General features: G+C 40.4%; 1 protein-coding gene across 2 annotated transcripts in view; it reads left to right on the forward strand.

Annotated features, from left to right (window-relative positions):
• Tpgs2 (tubulin polyglutamylase complex subunit 2) overlaps positions 1-19826 on the forward strand; it is a 47047-nt gene that overhangs the window by 11871 nt on the left and 15350 nt on the right. Inside the window, exon 2 of one of the 2 annotated variants that reach the window (XM_032885882.1) lies at positions 8992-9071. The exons of the other annotated variant lie outside the window; for it this stretch is intronic. Coding sequence (XP_032741773.1) covers positions 8992-9071 — 80 coding nt within the window. The remainder of the gene's footprint in view (positions 1-8991; positions 9072-19826) is intronic. 2 annotated transcript variants of the gene reach the window in all.

A 19826-nucleotide genomic window follows, 5' to 3' on the forward strand; every position in this document is an offset into this window, starting at 1 on the left:
GTAGCCTGAGATGGCATTTGTGTTCTCTTAGGGTCTGTATGACATCTGCCCAGGATCTTCTGGCTTTCATAGTCTCTGGTGAGAAGTCTGGTGTAATTCTTAATAGGTCTGCCTTTATATGTTACTTTACCTTTTTCCCTTACTTCTTTTAATATTCTTTCTTTGTTTTGTGCAGTTAGTGTTTTGTGACAGGAATTTCTTTTCTGGTCCAATTTATTTGGAGTTCTATATGCTTCTTGTATGTTTAAGGGTATCTCTTTCTTTAGGTTAGGGAAGTTTCCTTTTATAATTTTTCTGAAGATATTTACTGGCCCTTTAAGTTTGGAGTGTTCACTCTCATCTATACCTATTATCCTTAGGTTTGATCTTCTCATTGTGTCCTGGATTTCCTGGATGTTTTTTGTTAGGAGTTTTTTGCATTTTACATTCTTTGACAGTTGTATTGATATTTTCTATTGCTATCTTCTGCCCCTGAGATTCTCTCTTCTATCTCTTGTATTCTTTTTATGTTGCTTGCATCTATAACTCCTAATCTCTTCCCTAAGTTTTCTATTTCCAGGGTTGTCTCCCTTTGTGCTTTCTTTATTGTTTCTATTTCCATTTTTAAATCCTGGATGGTTTTGTTCAATTCCTTCACCTGTTTGGTTGTGTTTTCCTGTAATTCTTTAAGGGATTTTTGTGTTTCCTCTTTAAGGGCGTCTACTTGTTTACATGTGTTGTCCTATATTTCTTTAAGGGAATTATTTATATCCTTCTTAAAGTCCTCCATCATCATCATAAACTGTGATTTTTATATCTAAATCTTTCTTTTCTGATGTGTTGTATATTCAGTGTTTGCTTTAGTGGGAGAGCTGGGCTTTGATGATGCCAAGTAATATTGGTTTCTGTTGCTTAGGTTCCTGGACTTACCTCTCACCATCAGGTTGTCTCTGGTGTTAGCTTGTCTTTTGCTGTCTCTGACAGTGGCTTGACCCTCCTGTAGGCCTTTGTGTCAGCTTTCCTGTAGACCTGTTTTCTTTCAGCCAGATCTGGGAAGAGAGAGCTCTACTCTCAGGTGTGTAGGCGCTCCTGGCGCAGGCAGAAACCTGAAGCGTCCTGCCCCTGACTGCTCCTAGGTCCCTGTGCCCAGGGGGCACAGATTGCACTAGGCGATTTCCTCTTGGGTCAGGAATGTGGGCAGAGAGTAGTCTCCTCTGATTTCTCAGCAGTGTCTGTACTTCTGAGGGTCCAGCTCTCTCCCCCATGGGATTTGGGTGCAGGGAGCTTTTTGACCGGTTCAGTTCAGTTCCTGCTGCTGACCGCTCCTATATTCCTGTATCCAGAGGCACTATGCAGTTTCCTCCTGGGCCAGGGATGTGGGAGAGGTGGGCAGAAGTAGCAGACTGTCCTGTGGTCTCACGATTGTCCCAACATCTGGGTTTTCAGCCCTCTCCCCCATGGGATTTGGGTGCAGGGAACTGTATGACCAATTTAGTTCCGGGCACTGTCTGGACCTAGCAGGTTCCTGCCCCTGACTGCCTACCACATTCTTTTAATTGGGTTATTTGTTTTTTTTTAACATTTAGTTTTTCAAATTCTTTATATATTTTGGATATTAGGCCTCTACTGGCTGTGTAGTTGGTAAGAATTTTTCTCATTCCTTAGGCTGCCACTTTGCCCAAATGATAGTATCTTGCTCTTTCGATGATTTTTCAGTTTCCTGGAAGTTCTGTATCTTAATTGTTGATCTTAGTGCCTGTACTAATGTTATTCTATTCAGAAAGTCTTTTCCTGTGCCAAAGATTTTAAGGCTATTCCCCTCTTTCTCCTCTAGTAGGTTTAATGTATCTGGTCATTTGTTAAGGTCTTCAATCAATTTGGTATTGAGTTTTGTGCAGTGTGATAGGAATGGATCTGTTTGGATACAGCCACCCATTGTGACCGGCTCAAGTCACAATGTGCATTTCTGGATATTTTATATCCAGAATATGACCAATTCAGTGTCATTGGTCAACATGTCTATCTTTATGCCAATACCATGCCACTATGGGTTTGTAGTACAACTTGACATTGGTAATGGTGATTTTTTCCTGCGTATCTTTTGTCATCCAGGATTGTTTTGGGTATCTTGAGTTTTCTGTGTCTCCATATGAAGATGAAAATTGTTCTTTCAAGATCAGTAAAGACTTGTATTGCAATTTTAATGAGGCTTGCATTGAATCTATAGATTGCTTTTGGTAGGATATCCACTCTTACTATGTTAATTCTACTGATAATTGAGCATGATAGATCTGGTCATATCTTCTTCAGTTTCTTTCTTCGTGTCTTAAAGTTTTTATCCTACAAGTCTTTCACTTGTTTGGTTCCCTCGAGGTATTTTCTATCATTTGAGGCTATTGTGAAAGTTGCTTTTCTGATTGTTTTTCAGTCCATTTGTCATATGTATATTGGAAGGCTACTGATTTCTTTATCCCCCTACTTTGCAGAAAGTGTTTATAAGATATAGGGTTTCCCAGTGGAACTTTTAGGATCATTGTGTATACTATCATATCATCTGCCAATAATCATACTTTGACTTCTTCCTTTCTAGTTTGTGTCCCTTTAATCTCCTCCAGTTCTCTTATTGCTCTAGCGAAGACTTCCAAGTACTATATTGAATAGGTATAGAGAGAGTGGACAAAAGCTTGCTCCTAGTTTTAGTGGAAATGCTTTGATTTCCTGCATTCATGTGAATGTTGACTGTGGTCTTCTTGTAAACGTCCTTTATTTTGAGATTTGTCCCTTTTATCCCTAATCTCTCAAGGACTTTTATCATACATGGATGTTGGGTTTTGTCAAAGGCCTTTTCTGATGAGATAATCATGTGTTTTGTTTTGTTCTTTTACTTTGTTTATATGGTAGATTATATTTGTTGATTTTCATATATTAAACCATTCCTCTATCTCTGGAATAAAGCCTGATTGATCATAGCGGATGTCTTTTTGATATGTTCTTGAATTTGGTTTGTAAGTATTTTATTGAGTATTTTTGCATCACTGTTTATATGGGAAATTGGTCTGTAATTATATTTTTTGTTGTTGTTGTTGAGTCTTTATGTGGTTTGAGTATCAGGGTGACTGTAGCATCATGAAATGGAGGTTTCTTCTGTCTCTATCTTGTGAAATAATTTGAGGAGTATTTGGCATTAACTCTTCTTTACAAGTCTGGTAGAATTCTATGCTAAAACCACCTGGCCCTGAACTTTTTTGTTTGGGAGACTTTTAATGACTGCTTCTATTTCACTAGGGGTTGTAAGACTATTTCAATTATTTATCTGATCTTGATTAATGATTTGGTAATTTTTTTATTTCTTTTAGATTTTCCAATGTTGTGGAGGTTTTTGAAGTGTGTCCTTATAATTCTCTGAATTTCCTAGGTGTCTGTTATTCTATCCACCTTTTCATTTCCAATTTTCTTAATTTAGATATTCTCTCTGCTTTTAAATTAATTTGGATAAAGGTATTTTGATTTTACTGATTTTTCTCAAAGAATCCAACACTTTAGTTCATTGATTCTTTTGTATTGATTATATTTTATAGATTTCATGCTGGGTTTGATCTTTTTTTTTTTTTTCTGTCTAATCATTTTTCTGTCTACTACTTTTTGGGTGTAATTTCTTCTTTTTTGCTCTAGAATGTTCAGATATTCCGTTAATTTTCTGGTACAAAATCTCTACAGTTTTGTTTTGTTAATGTAGGCACTTAGTGCTATGAACGGGCCTCTTAGCACCCCCTTCATTGCATCTCATAAGTTTGGATATGTTGTGCATTCATTTTCATCGAATTCTAGAAAGTCTTTAATTTCTTTATTTCTGTCTTGACTCATTTTTCATTAAGTAGAGAGAGAATAAGTTTGGTTTCCATGGCTTTGTAAGTTTTCTTCTTTCTTTATTTCTTTCTTTTTTGTTTTTGTTTTTCTGTTGTTGCTAATACACCTGTAATCCATGGTGGTCTGATAGGATGCAGAGAATTATTTCTATTTTGTTTAGACTTGCTTGGTGTTTGACTATGTGGCCACTTTTGAAGAAAGTTTATGAGATCAGAGGAGGTATACTCTTGTGGTTGGGTGAAATGTTCTATAAATATCTGTTAGATCTCTTTGGTTTAGCTCCAACATTTCTCTGTTTAATTTTTGTCTAGATAAGTTGTGTATTAGTGAGAGTGGGGTATTAAAGTCTCCCACTATCAGTGGGACAGTCAATATGTGATTTAAACTGTGTTTCTTTTATGAACTTGGATGTCCTTGTGTTTGGTGACTAGATGTTCAGAATTGCAACATCCTCTGGGTAGATTTTTTTTTCCATTGATGAGTATGTAGGGTCCTTCCCTATATCATCTAATTTTTGTCAATTATTGTCAGTTATTAAAATGGCTGCACCAGCTTGGGTTTTAGGTTCATTTGCTTGTAGCTTTTTCCATCCTTTTACCCCGAAGTGATGACTGTCCTTGATGTTGAGCTGTGTTTCTTGGATGCAGTAGAATGATGGATCCTGTTTTTATATCCAGTCTATTAGTTTCTGTCTTTTTACTGGGGAATTGAGATCATTGACATTGAGAGTTAACAAGAGAGAATAAGCAGTGTTCCTGTTGTTTTATTATGTTTGCTCCTGAGCATGCTTGTGTATGTGTGTTTTCCTCTTTTGATTGGTTGGTCTGGGATTACTTAGTCCCTGTATTTTCTTGGGTGTAGTTAACAGTTGGAACAACAGTTTATGAATTAAGCTGAGATGTTGTGAGAAAACTCCAAGTAAACAAGAGTCTTGTAATCTCTGTTCCTTCATAACATGGGTCATTCTTAGAATGTGTTTTCATGCCCTTTCCAAATGTAGCAGATAGTAATGTGTTCTCCTTCAGATTATTTACAACTGGCTTTTGGTTATTTGTTTATGTGCCCCTATGGAAAAACATGCCTGTGCCACATGTGGCTTGTCCTTATGATTGTAAACTTTACTCAGGTGACTTTTCTTAACCTCAGAGTACATATTGTCTGATGCTCTGAATAAAGTTGTCTATTGCATGAGACTTTAGTCTGCTCCATTTTTAGTCCCTGCTCTCTCATGTTCACAACACCAACTAGAGCAGTAGTAACCTCTTTAGGTTGCAGTTTTTCTTCTAGTGCCTTCTGTGGGGATAGATTTGTAGAAATCTATTTATTGTTTAAATTTAGTTTTATTTAGTGAAATGCTGCCTGTGCCCTGGACTACCTGCTACCCGATCCTACTTGCCCTTGGATTGGAGATGAGGTGGTGCTGAATCAAAGGCACAGACTCCTGAAGCAGGTGAGAACACTATGCAAAGTCTTTATGAACACTGACACAGGCCATTTAATAATCCACTGGGATTATACCCTCTGCCTGCGTGCGTCCCATTGGTTCCAAGCAAGCATCTCTTTCAAGCAGCAGTTCCTGATTGGCTGGCATTGTCTGTGTCAGCAGTCCTTGGTGTCTTAGTCTTCAATTAGATCCTCCTGCAGGAGTTGCCTTTGTGGCTGCGAGGCCCCTGACATTTATGCAGAAGCCACTGCATTTCTCCTATAGTGGAATGTCTTGTTCTCTCCACTACTGATATTATACGTTTTGCTGACTATAGTAGTCTGAGCTGGTCTCTTCGAGTATGAAATACAGCTATCCAGGCCCTTCTAGGTTTTAAGAGTCTCCACTGAGAAGTCAGGCGTTATTCATATAATAAAAGTCTGCCTTTATATGTTATTTGGTCTTTTTCCATCATAGCTTTTAATAGTCTTTATTTATTCTGTATGTTTAATATTCATGGCTGACAGGATTTTCTTTTCTGGTCCAGTCTATTTGGTGTTCTGTATAATCCTTGTATCTTGGCATCTTCTTCTTTAGGTTAGTTAAATTTTCTTCTATGATTATGTTAAGAATGTTTTCCACACCTTTTATCTGGGATGCTGCTCCTTTCTCTATCCATATTATTCTTAGAATTGGTCTTTTCATAGTGTCCTAAATTTCCTGGATGTATTGTGCCAGGACTTTTTTTTAACAATTGACTGAGGTATCCACTTTTTCTATTGTTTCTTCAATGCCAGAGATTCTTTCTTCCATCTCTTGTCTTCTGTTGTCTCTGAGGTTCCTTTTCACATTCCTAAATTTTTCATTTCAAGATTCCTCACAAATTGGGTTTTATTTTTGATTGTATTTCCACTCTCAGATCTTGAATGTTTTAGTCATTTCCTTCCATTTTTGTGTTTCCATATTTTTCTTTAAGGGATTTATTCATTTCCTCTTTAGGGACCTCTGTCCTATTCATAGAGGCTATTTTACGGTTTTTTTTTTTTCTTGTATTTCAGCTATGCTCCAATACTCAGAATCTCCTGTGGCAAGATTGCTAGGTTCTGGTGGCGACATAAATTGTCCTAGCTGTTATTGACCATGTTTTAAGCCATCTGGGTTTTGAAAGGTTGTAATACTAGGTGGTGAAAATCTGGTCTTGTCCTTTTGCAAGTGGATGTTTTGTTCCTCTGTTTCTGTTAGCCTTTCTGGTTTTTAGGAAAATGTAATAGCTGTGTGTTCCCTGTTAGGAAGTTGTTCTGGGATCCTGATAGCTATGGCCACAGAAGGTTCCAGGTAAACTGTGCTTCTAGGTATTCAGAGATCACACTTAGGCATGGGGATGAGCTAGGAGAAGGATCTGAGGAGGTCTATAGGAAGGAGGAAAGCAGGGTGTTCCACCACTGTCTGCTTAGTTCCATGGGAGTGAGGGCAGAGAGCAGTGTTCTTCTTCTATTGCCCACCCCCAATGTTCTTCTTTGCTTTGTTATCAGAAGAATGGCTTGGGTTTATTGTATGGTGGCTCTGGATTCAAAGAAAGAAAAAGGAGAATATTCTGTTGTCTTAAAGTTCAAGTCTGAAACTGCCATAGCTGGTCTTTATTGGTTTTATTGGTTGGAGCAATAGCAAAACCAACTCCAAATTCAAGAAGGTGGAAAAACCACCTTGCAGGGGAGACGTGGTATGAGCTTGCAAAGAAGGAATGAATTGATACCACCCAACTTTAGACTGAGTGCCCGCACGGAGCTTAAACAGTGGGTAATTGTGTGTCTTCTTGCAACCTGAGACCCCAGACTACCCCATTTGAATAGCTAAATTACATGACTGTACAACTGCCACCAAAGGAATAGATCGCATCTTCCCTCCCAACTTCCAGGGATGTTGAAAGATTCATCCATGTTTTTCAACTTTAGCACCATACTTTTGGTATCTTAGAACATTAAAACTAGAAAAGAAATATGTAATTCTATAGTAATTTTTAGCTTTTCAAAAACACTTCAATTTTTGCTTCTTCTGCAAAAGAAAGCAGTAGTAATTTGTCTTACTAAAGTCAGAGGAAAATGAAGACTCATCTCTGTTCATGTATTTACTGACTACGTAGAAACTAGAACTTGTCAAGTTCTGAATTCTTAGTTCCTACTTTGATCTGTTGCTGCATTTCAAGTTTTGAGTTTTCTGACAACTTGGAGAAATGTTCATGATCCTTAGAAAGGGCCCTAGCATAATAGTAGGATCAGTCATCCACATAAACTTGTATTAGAAGAATGACCCAATCCTAGAGATTTTAAAACTCAGGGTCTGGAGAGATGGTCATGTGGTTTAATCTTGTAGTACAAGCATGAAGAACAGAATTTGAGTTCACAGAATCCACATAAATGTCAGCTGGGCGTGGCAGCCCACCTATAATTCCAGCACTTGGAAGGTGGAGGTGGGTCCTTGGCACAAGTTGACTAGATATACCCGCCCATATCAGAGAGCTTTGCTTCAACTGAAAGACTGCTTCAATGAATGAGGTAAAAAGTGGTCAAGGAAGACTCCTAAAGTCAACCTTGAGCTTAGACACACATTCACGTGCATACCATACACACATATATGTGCAAATCAAAAACTCATTAAAGTTTTGTTGATATTATGCGTAGATTCCATATTTTAAAAAACAGTATGTAAAATGTAAACATGTAGTATTTACCTTACATTGCATGGGCCATGGTATCACAAAAATTAGAGATCACTGCTAGCAAGAGTGATCTATATATGCATGGACTCAGAATTCTAGAGGCCTACAGTTTGAAATTAAGGATGTTAGCAGAGCACTGTGAAAGTGGTAAGGGTTGAATCATTTCTTTTTATCTTTCTGCTAGTTGGCTGGCAGTGTATTGTTTTGTTTTCCTTTGTTTTATGGATCCTCCTACTGTGTCCTCTCCTCACCTCCAGTCCTGCATGTATTTATCTTGACATTGTTTTGCTATACGGCCTGTGCTTTCCTGGAACTCACTAACACAGTATAGCCTCTACCTCTGGCAAACACTTCCAATAGATGTTGGTACACCATGCCTGGCGTAGACCAGCTTTTAAAATCCTGAACGCCATCAAGGAGAATGCTATATTCAGGAGACAAATTTTATTTAGAAAAGAAATGTTAGAAGTCAAGTCTTTATTTTATGTTGTTGTTTTCTGACTTTTTGAGACAGTCTTCTGTGTACTCCTGACTGTCCTGGAACATGCCGTGTAGACCATATTGGCCTCTGTCTCACTGATGTCTGCCTGCCGTCCTCTGATTCCTGAGTGCTGGATTAGTGATGCGTCGGCACTCTGGACGGGTCTTAGTTTCTATAGAAAGTTAGAGTGGTGCTGCTCCTCATTCTTTATAACCGTAAGGACCAAATCCTTGGATAGTGGCCAAGAAGTCCAGTGTGAAATCACCGAAAGCTTAGAATCCCTGTACTTTGTTCAACTACATCAATGTTGAGGGTTGCAGTGGTTCTGGAGATGGTCTTCCTTCGGGTCTCGCTGTTTCCTCCAAAGTTACGGTACTGGGCTTTGAGGGCTCAGTCCTTTTCTTTGCCTACAGGTAAACATTCCTCAGGGAGACTGGATAGCCATAGAGCAGTCATCACTAAACCAACATAAAGCACAAAATGTGACTGAGCCAATTACAGCTTTGTACTCTGTTTTACTTCTAGAATCTTCCCCAGGTGTGACAGAGGTGAGCATAATAGAAAAGCTGCCTGCTGAGCGTCATATGATTTCTTCATGGGAACAGGTGAGTGTGTCTATGTAGAATTTTCATCTCCCAAAAAAGAAAAGTCAACATAAACGCGCCTGGGAAGGAACGATGAGGACAAGACACTTATTCTTATGTCAGATCACGGCTGCCTGTTACTCCATTCCACTTTTCCTAGCAAAGTGTCTCCTCTGCTCCCTGGTAGCCTATGGAAGCAGTGGGTGTTAACACAGTGTGATACTGTACACGTGTGCGTGTGCGTGTGCATGTGCGTGTACGTGCACACACAAGAAATTATAAGTCCAACCATGGAAGAAAAAGATGCCTAGTAGTATGCATCGTGCTAGACAGAAAATGGGTAAGTGTTGCAGGAAACTACTAACCAGATCTATGGCTGATTCTAACTAGTTTCCCTCTGGTGGTTAATCAGACTTAATGCTTTTCATTAACAGAACTTTTCATGGTTCGGATATAATGAAGGACTCTGCCTCTTAATTTTCACAGCATCCCAGTGCAGGAGAGTGGCATTATTTTTAAGCGTCTTGGTGACATTGCATGGTTGCAGAGTCCCTGACAGTTCTTGATTGGTTAGACTCTCCTGTGCAGTGTGCTGATAATTGAACTACAGTTCAGAGTTTGTCAAAAGATTGCTTTCTTTCCAGGAGTACTTAGAGTATGGCCATAGATTCTAAGTTGCCTTGCAGATCTACCCTCACATGCTCCTGCTGTGAATTTATGGTAAGTGTTTTACCACATAGCAAGTGACAGTCTCCTCCACCTCCTAAGCACTTCCTCTGGTCAGTGCGCCATTTCCTCCCTCTTCAGTTACTCTCTGGTCAGTGTCACTTCCTCCCCCTTCAGTTCCTCTGGTCAGTGCCACTTCCTCCCCCTTCAGTTACTCTCTGGTCAGTGTCACTCCCCCTTCAGTTACTCTCTGGTCAGTGTCACTTCCTCCCCCTTCAGTTACTCTCTGGTCAGTGTCACTCCCTCTTCAGTTACTCTCTGGTCAGTGTCACTCCCTCTTCAGTTACTCTCTGGTCAGTGTCACTTCCTCCCTCTTCAGTTACTCTCTGGTCAGTGTCACTTCCTCCCCCTTCAGTTACTCTCTGGTCAGTGCCATTTCCTCCCTCTTCAGTACACTGGCAGCCTCTTCTAGGGGCTTGCTAAGTGCTTCGAAATCTAAATAAAACAAAGCAAAACGTACAGTTTGCTTCTCTTTCTACCTTCCTGTTTAGTCATTTGCTCCTTTGCAGGCAAAGCAAGGAAACCTGTCAGGGTTCAGGAAGTATTTTCTGTTAAAGGAACAAATGATAGTTTAGTCTCTGTGGCATTCCAGTCTGTCACAGCAACTCAGTTCTGGCATGAGAGCATTGAAAGCGGCCGTCAGCAGTACTGAAATGCAAGTACATACTGAGGAAATATTGTTTTAGACAAAAATGAAGGGACAGCAGAGCATGGTGGTGCATGACTTTATGCCCAACACTGAGAAGGTAGAAGCAGGCAGCCCTCTGAATTCATGGCCAGTCTGGTCTGCAGCATGAGCTCCAGGATACCCAGGGCTAGACAGAAAAGCCCTGTGATATGACAAAAAAAAAAGTGACATGACAGGTCACATGTGCTGTAGTTTTCCAAGCCCTGGTCTAAGTGACTATTCCACCTTTCATCTCCTGGTTACCCTTCATCTAGCTACAAACAGCCTCTCTTCCTCTTGACACCACTCGGTCACATCATTTCCTCATCTGTTTTCAGTATCAGAGTGGTGTTGTCTTTGTAAATGAATTTGGAAGGTTGCCTCTTTTTACTACATTGGAATAGTTTGAGAGAAATGCTATTAGTTTTTCCTTATGTATTTGGTAAGGTCCGCAATAAAGACTTTCATTCCTGAGTTGTCTTTGTTAAAAGACGCATTACTCCTCTAGCCTTACTCATTATTGGTCTACTCAGGTTTTCTCCACCTCCTAGAACCATAAAACCTCTCTGGTTCTAATTTTTTTTTGGTAGGTTATAAATTTCTTCCACAAATTCTTTTTTATTGGATTTTCTAGTTTCTTGGTTGTATTATTAGGGCATGTATTTGAAGTGTGTGTGTGTGTGTGTGTGTGTGTGTGTGTGTGTGTGTGTGTGTGTGTGTGTGTGTCTGTGTGTGCTGTGTGTGTGTGTGTACTGGTATAACTGTCTCTCTTAGTACTACTTTTTATACCTTTTAAGATTGGTTATTTAATATATTTAAATTTTTACTTTATCTTTGTTTTAAGAAATGTTTGCATTTCTTTTATACTTCCTTATTGATTCAGTGTTCACTGAAGAGAATGCTGTTTAACTGATATATTTCTATATTCTTAAGTTCCTCGTACTGATCTCCACTTTTATTCCATTGTAGTCAGAATTTTTTTCAAATATCATAAATGTGTTTGATAGCTTATCCTACGTTCCATATAGAATGTTTCATGTGCTAATAAGAAGAGTGGTTTTCTGCAGCTTTAGGTTGAAACAGACTGTCAATGTGGGGAAGAGTCTCGAACACATGGGCACTGGGGAACAAATTTCCTGAACAAAACACCAATGGCTTATGCTCTAAGATCAAGAATCAACAAATGGGACCTCATAAAACTGCAAAGCTTCTGTAAGGCAAAGGACACTGCCATTAGGACAAAACGGCAACCAACAGATTGGGAAAAGATCTTTACCAACCCTACAACTGATAGGGGGCTAATATTGAAAATATACAAAGAACTCAAAAAGTTAGACTCCAGAGAAACAAATAACACCATTAAAAATGGGGTACAGAGCTAAACAAAACATTCTCAGCTAAGGAATATCAAGGGCCAAAAAGCACCTAAAGAAATGTTCAACATCCTTAGTCATCAGGGAAATGCAAATCAAAACAACCCTGAGATTCCAACTTACACCAGTCAGAATGGCTAAGATCAAAAACTCAGGTGACAGCAGATGCTGGCGAGGATGCGGAGAAAGAGGAACACTTCTCCATTCTTGGTGGGATTGCAGACTGGTACAACCACTCTGGAAATCAGTCTGGAGGTTCCTCAGAAAGTTGGACATTCCACTACCTGAGGACCCAGCTATACCTCTCTTGGGCATATACCCAAAAGATGCTCCAACATATAAAAAAGAAACGTGCTCCACTATGTTCATAGCAGCCTTATTTATAATAACCAGAAGCTGGAAAGAACCCAGATGCCCTTCAACAGAGGAATGGATACAGAAAATGTGGTACATATACACAATGGAATATTACTCAGCTATCAAAAACAATGACTTCATGAAATTCACAGGCAAATGGAATGAACTAGAAAATATTATCCTGAGTGAGGTAACTCAATCACAGAAAAACAGACTTGGTATGCACTCATCAATAAAGTGGATATTGGTCCAAAAGCTCAAATTACCCAAGATGCAATCCATAGACCACAGGAAGCTCAAGAAGGAGGATGACCAAAATGCGGATGCTCCGACTCCTTCTTGAAAGGGGAAAAAAATATCCATAGGAGGAGATATGGAGCAAAGTTTAGAGCAGCGACTGAAGGAATGGCCATTCAGAGCCTGACCACATGTGGCCCATATATATACAGCCACCAAAACTAGATAAGATTGATTAAGCTAAAAAGTGCATGCTGACAGGAACCGGATATAGATCTCTCCTGAGAGACACATCCAGAGCATGTCTAATACATAGGTGAATGCCAGCAGCAAACCACTGAACTGAGAACGGGATCCCTGTTGAAGGATTCAGAGAAAGGACTGGAAGAGCTTGAAGGGGCTCGAGACCCCATATGAACAACAATGCCAACCAACCAGAGCTTCCAGGGACTAAGCCACTACCCAAAGACTATACAACGACTGACCCTGGGCTCCAACTGCAAATGTAGCAGAGAATATCCTTGTTGGGGTACCAGTGGAAGGGGAAGCCCTTGGTCCTGCCAAGGTTGTACCCCCAGTGCAGGGGAATGTCGGGGGTGGTAAGAGAGGTGTATGGGGGAGCAATACCTGTATGGGAGAGGGGGAGGTGAGGGGGGCTTATGAACAGGAAACCGGGAAAGGGAATAACATTTGAAATGTAAATAAAGATGTCTAATAAAAAAAATTTATTTTAAAGAGAGAGACAGAGAGATGGGGAGAGGGAGGATGGGATAAGGGTTTGATGAGGGGCATAACATTTGAAATCCAAAAATATAAAATAACCAATAAAAAATAAAAGTAACATGAGAAAAAAATTTAAAAAAAGACATTCTTGCTGTTTTGTTTTTTCCCTGCTATTTTTCCAGAGCCTATGACTTTTTATCTTCTCCTGTTGTCCATTCTATGTCTTGGTTATCTACTCTTAATGATAGTTGATTCTAATTCATTCTCTCTTGTGTTTCTGCTCTGGTCGGGTTTTTGTGGTGGTGGTGGTATTTGATTGGTTTAGAGGAGTTGGTTTTGGTTTTGGTTTTTTTTTTTTCTTTTCTGTAACTTCAATGTGTTTTCATGAAAGTGGTTATCACCTCTCCTAGTTTTCATTCTTTGGCTCTGGCATTAACTCTTGACTAAAACATCTCTCTTAGGAGAGAAATGGTTTATTTTAGCTCACATTTCACATAGCCTCTCATTGCACGGAAGCCAAATCTGAAACTTGAAGCATGTAATGGTATCCTCAGTCAGGAACAGAGAGAAATGAAGGTATGCGTGCTGAGTTGTGCTCAGTTCCCTTTCTATACCTACACACTCCAAGGTCCCCTGCTAGGACATGGTGATCCCCACAGTGGGCACATCACTTATCATACGCAATCAAGACAATCCCCTACAGATGTGCTCACAGAGAAGATAATCCACACAAGCCTCGCTGAGATCCTCTTCTCAGGTGTTCTGGATTGTGTGTTGTCAATAAAACTGTCACATCATCCTTTCAGTTCTAGTTAAAGCATTTCTTGTCGTCTTGTGGTGATGAATCCCTCAGTTCTACTTAGGTTTAATAATTCTGAATATTTAAAAGCTATCTTGGCTTTGTGCAGTACTTTCGGTTGGTTGGTTCCTTCCTTCCTTCCTTCGTTCCTTCGTTCCTTCCTTCCTTCCTTCCTTCCTTCCTTCCCTCCTTCCCTGAACCCTGAGCACATATCATTCTTTTCTTATTTGTATGGCTTCTGAAGAAATCTGAAGTTAGGCTCCTTCTGGTTTTATTTTAGTTTGAGATTGGAGAAAATTGAGGTTTGTCTTACAGTTTTGGAGGTCTAAGTCAATTGTGGCAGGGAAGGTATAGCAAACAGAGCAGATTATATCATGGTGGCCAGGAAACATAAAAAGAAGACTGTCTGTGCTAGTGGTCTTTCTCCCTTCTCACTTACCTCATCTTACGGGACACTGCCCATGACATTTAGAGTTGGTCTCCTGTCTAGAAACACTGACATGCATACTCTGATGTATGCCTAACTAATCTGGGTTCATCTGTAGTACAGTAAAAATGATCATGTTTCCGTTCTTAAATTTCTTTCCTTATGGTGTTGATAGTTTTTCATAGCATGTTATTTCACTTTTGTCTTGTTGGATCTCTTAGGGCAGAGGTTCTCAAACCGGGCCATGACCCCTTTGATAAACCTCTGTCTCCAAAAATATTTACATTACAATTTCTAACAACAAAATTACAGATATGTAATAGCAATGAAAATCATTTTGTGGTTGGGCGTCACTGTAAGGCGAGAAACTGTATTAAAAGGCCGCAGCATTGGGAAGGTTGAGACCGACTGCATTAGGGCCTTTGAACTTCCTAGGCCAGAATCTCAGTAGCTATGCAGGACTTTGAACTTCTAGACAAGATTTGGCATCTTTTCTAATCGCCAATTATTTTCAATAATTATTTCCTTGCATATTTTTCTATGACTCTCCCTTCTGAATACTCATCATTTAATAATTTATACTCTTGATAGTGACTTATAAATTTTAAAGGTTTTTTTTTTTTTCCATTTCTTAATCTTCCTTAGGATTGTTTCAAAGATCTGTAGTCAAGCTTGGAAATCTTCCTCCTGCTTGATCTATTCCACTGGTGAGATTCTTAGTGTATTACTTAGCTCTTTAACTTCAGAATTCCTTGTTTTCTGCTTATAATTGTTATTTCTTTGTTAATTCATATCCTGTATCTTATAAATTTTCCTTTAAAAGCATGCAAGTGTCTGCTTAAGCAGTAAACTGCTTTTCTTTCCTTCAGGATCTATTCCTAAAACGTTGTTTTCTGGAAGGTACTATTGTTTTGCTTTGTTTCGTTTTATACTTTTTGTGTCACTTTGTCAGGTGGGTATTTTTGTTTTGTTTTTGTTCGTCACTTGTTCCCACTAATATTTTATAAAATGGCTTCAGTATTTACAGGATTCTCACACTATCTGTGATGCAGGTCTTCTAAGTACACAGTGTTCCCAGCTAGGTATGCAGTGTCTGTCAATTTTTGTAGGACACATGGTGAGGTACTATCCCAGCATACCCAACAGTGAATACATGGTTAGTATTGGAAAGATTCTTGCAAGGTAGAACATCCAGTGGGCTCAGACCAACCACCTACCAGTGTTCAAGAGCTGTAGGATATCTTCTACAGGTTATCTGGGGCCAACTTCTCAAGACAGGCTTCCCTGCTGTTTTCCAGGAAGAGTGGATGAGCAAGGCCTTCCTTTACTTCTTAAGGCATCAGCAGGTCAAGCTTCTGAGATCAGGGTGCTCAGCTGTTTCTTGTCTGTTGAAAAACGACTGTGTCTTTTTCTCTGGGCTTCCTTGAGCCAAGCCACTCAGAGAATGCTGCTTAGCTGCTCCCTGCCACCAATTTCACCAATGCCTGAGAGCTCAGTGAATGAGTGAGGCCACCTCTCTGCCTCCCAAGCAAGGTCATTGCAGGTTGAGCCACACAGAGTGGCAGCCAAGCTATTTGGGGGGCTAAGAGTCACCAATCAAGTCTCTAAAGCTGCTAGGGCAGCTGCCTAGTTACTTCACAGTACCTGTGGTAGGAAAGGTCCCATAATATTGCTATTCAGCCGGAGCCTGGATGGGAGGAGCAGTAGTCTTTTGTTTGTGCAGTAGTCTTTCTCTGAGTATTGTTGGGGTACAATTGCATATGGTAGGTAGTCAGGAGCTACCCAGACTAAGCTTAGAGACTACAATTGCCACCAGCTCTTTTAGGGGTGTGAGTAGGCTTTTCCACAAGCCCCTGCTTATTACCATGTCCCTGTCAATCCATTTAGATTGATCTAGAGATGGATGGTAGATGTGTTCTTAGTTCCCTCAAAGAATGCCAGTGTGTTTCCCTTTGCTCTTCAGCATTTCACCCACCCTCAAACACCCAGTGAAATACTGTTGTTGATGTTCTGTCTGTCTGTCTGAGTCTCCAGATAGATGGTAGTTTGCTAGGCAGCACTGATGACTGCTCAACTGACACCTGTCACCTAGAGCCCAAAGCGGTAAGAAAGCTGCTTCTATATCTGTCACTTTTGACCAGCAGAGTAAAAGCTTGCTCAAAAACCTCTTTGAACTTGTGTTTGCATCTTAATATGAAGCCCTGATTGTAGCAGTTTTAAAAAGCAAATACTTAATAGGACACAGTGCCCTTCCAGATAAATGACGGTTCTGTCAAGGAAAAAGATAGGTGGGTTTTCATTAGCCGTCTATGTATAACCCACCCTCCTCTGCCTTAGCTCATTTATCTGTTTCTAGTACCCAACCTGTACTAATGCCATAATAGACACGTTTAAATGATGGATGAATGTATGAATTAGACAAAAGTATATATGCCATCCTAAGGTGGGTACTGTTGCAGAATCTCAAGATAGAAGGTACCACACGTAAGAGCTCTGAAGCCAGTTTGCTGCCTTTCCAAAGAACTCCCTGCCAATTGTTCTGCTTCTGAGTCCTGCCGGGTTAGCCTAAGGGCACTGTTGACCTGAAGGTTATCTTAGCTGAGCTCTAGCAGAGCCTCTGTAAGGCATGCATTGACCCCAGATAAGGCAAATTTGTGATTTTTTTAATTGCATAACTTTTTGAGGGAGGACAGATTGTGCTACCTGTCTTCTGAATCTTAAGTCATCTTTGGCCCCAAATTCTCTTACCATACTCATCAAAAGGTTCCAGTAAACTAACCTGCTTTTTCTTAGGAAGGACTTTGAAAATGCTTTTGAGAACTGTCCCTCTCCCCGCCCACCCTTAGACAATGTCTTCTTAGTTGTAATACTTTCATGTCCCTTCTTAGTGGGCTTCATAAGCAACCCTTTATTTGGCTATGGTTGCAATAGAAACTCAAATTGTCAACTTAGCAAGGTCAAGCACCTGTTTCAGGATTAATATCCACTTTTGCACCACTGTATTTGCTGTCCTATCTCCTTCCCAGATAAAATACTCCAACAGTAGAGGGAACTGTGGCATAAGGATTGTGTAGAAGTAGACAGGTGAGCATGAGACAGTGGGTACCTCTTAGGCATCACCTTAAAGTTTAGACAGTTCTGATAAAGAGTTCCTAGGAGTCCAGTTGATGGCTCCCAAAACTGATATATCTCAAAACGATAGAGTAATAGAGCTTCTAATGGGTTCCATTTTAGAGTAGCTTAAAGAAACTTGTAGTTAGGCTCAGAAGAAAAAAAATATTGAAACAAGAGAACTGTGATAGAGAATCCATGTTGCACTGAAATGTTAGTGCTGTGTTGTTGGTCAGTTCCTATTCAGACACTGTTCTTCAGGGCTTTCTCTCTGCTCGACTTTCTTTCTTTAGATCCTTCCTTTGATTCTCATATGCTCCTCTTCCATTCACTTTCTGCCCATTATCTCTGTGTTTCCTTTCAGCCCTCCACCACCAAAAGTGGGAAGCAAAATGAAAAAGAGTGGGTATGCATTGTGAGAAGAAGCCCTCTGAAGTAGTAGGTTGTTCTCCCCACCCCCCACTCCCCCCAAAAGCAAACTCCATGTTGGCTGAAAGAGCAATTAAAATAGCTGCAGTCGGGTCACTGCCCAGGGCAGATGAGCCACCTAAAAATATCTCCCTGGAAACTCCACTGAGTAAAACTAGGGATGGGACTGAAGCCCTGTCAGGACCTCGGGTGCCTGGGACAGAAAGGTTTGTAGCAAAGCAACCCTCAAGGCTAGGCCAGGACCTATCAGCCATTATGTAAGAGGATAGTGTAGACTTAAGTTTTCCATTAATTCCACTTTTACTTTTACATTGCCCACTCGTGGTCTCTGTAAATTCCTATCTACTACAAGAGGAAGCATCTCTGATGTGGCTTGGATGAGGTGCACTGATCTATGGGTACAGTTGTATGTCATTAGGCGTCAGTGTATCGCTGTGGTCGTCTGGTGGTGTCCTTTCCCCTCTAACGTGCTCACTTCCATCCCAGACTCTTCCACAAAGCTTCACGGGCTCCGCCTGACCGTCTGGTGGTGTCCTTTCCCCTCTAACTTGCTCACTTCCATTCCAGACTCTTCCAGACAGCTTCACGGGCTCTGCCTGATGTCTGGCTGCGGGTCTCTGCATCTGCCTTTGTCTGCTGCTGGATGAAGCCTCAGGAGACAGTTAAGCTAGGTTCCTGTCTGCAAGCATAGCAGAGCATCATTGATAGTGTCAGGATTTGGCTCTCTCATGTGGAGCGGGTACCAAGTTGGGGCAGCAATTGGTTGGTTGTCCTTCAGTCTCTGCTCCGTCTTTATCCCTGCACTGTGTTATAGGCAAGACAAAATTTGGATTAAAGGTTTTGTGGGTAGATTGATTTCCCCCTTCTGGAAATCCTGCCTGGCTACAGAAGGTAGCCATTTCAGTCTCTATATCCGTCTCTGGTAGGAACCTAAGTGCGGGTCATCCCCTTAAACTCCCCATATCCTCAGTTTTCTGAGAAAGCACCAAATTGATTTTCGAAGTGATTGTGCAAGTTTGTACTCCCACCAGCAATAGAGGAGTTTTCCCCTTGCTCCACATCCTGGCCAGCATGGGCTACCACTTGTGTTTTTGATCTTAGCCATTCTGACAGGTGTAAACTGGAATCTCAGAGTAGTTCTGATTTGCCTTTCGCTGATGACTAAGGAGGTTGACCGTGTCTTTTGAGTGTTTCTCGGCCATTTGAGGTCTCATTTATTGTCGATAGTACCTGAACCATTGCTATTCTGGTCAGGAAGCTGTCTCCTGTACCAGTGTGTTCAGGGCTATTTCTGTTCTGTTAGATTTAGTGTATCCTGTTTTACGTTGAGTCTTTGATTTACTTGGACATGAGCTTTGTGCAGGTTGATAAATGTGGGTCAACTTGCTTTCTTCTCCATACAGACATCAGTTAGACCAGCACCATTTGCTGAAGATCCTTTCTTTTTCCCATTGTATGGTTTTGCTTTCTTTGTCAAAAAAAAAAAAAAATCAAGTGTCCATAGGTATATGGGTTTATTTCGGGGTCTTCAATTCGATTCCGTTGATCAACTGTCCCTATACGAATACTGTGCAGTTTTTATTACTATTGCTCTGTAGTACAGCTTGGGGTCAGGGATGGCGATGCTTCCAGAAGTTCTTTTGTTGTTCAGGATTGTTTTAGCAATCCTGGGTTTTTTTTTCCATATGAAGTTAAGAATAGCTCTTTCAAAGTCTGTGAAGAATTGAGTTGGAATTTTGATGGGGATTGCAGTGAATCTGTAGATGGCTTTTGGTGGGATGGCCTTTTTTACTGTTTATCCTACCTATTCATAAGCATGGAAGATCTTTCCATCTTCTGATATCTTCTTCAGTTTCTTTCTTCAGGGATTTGACGTTCTTGTCATATATATCTTTCACTTGCTTTGTTAGAGTTACACCAAAATATT

The sequence above is a fragment of the Rattus rattus genome, chromosome 15, assembly GCF_011064425.1.
Source record: "Rattus rattus isolate New Zealand chromosome 15, Rrattus_CSIRO_v1, whole genome shotgun sequence".
Lineage (NCBI taxonomy): Eukaryota > Metazoa > Chordata > Mammalia > Rodentia > Muridae > Rattus > Rattus rattus.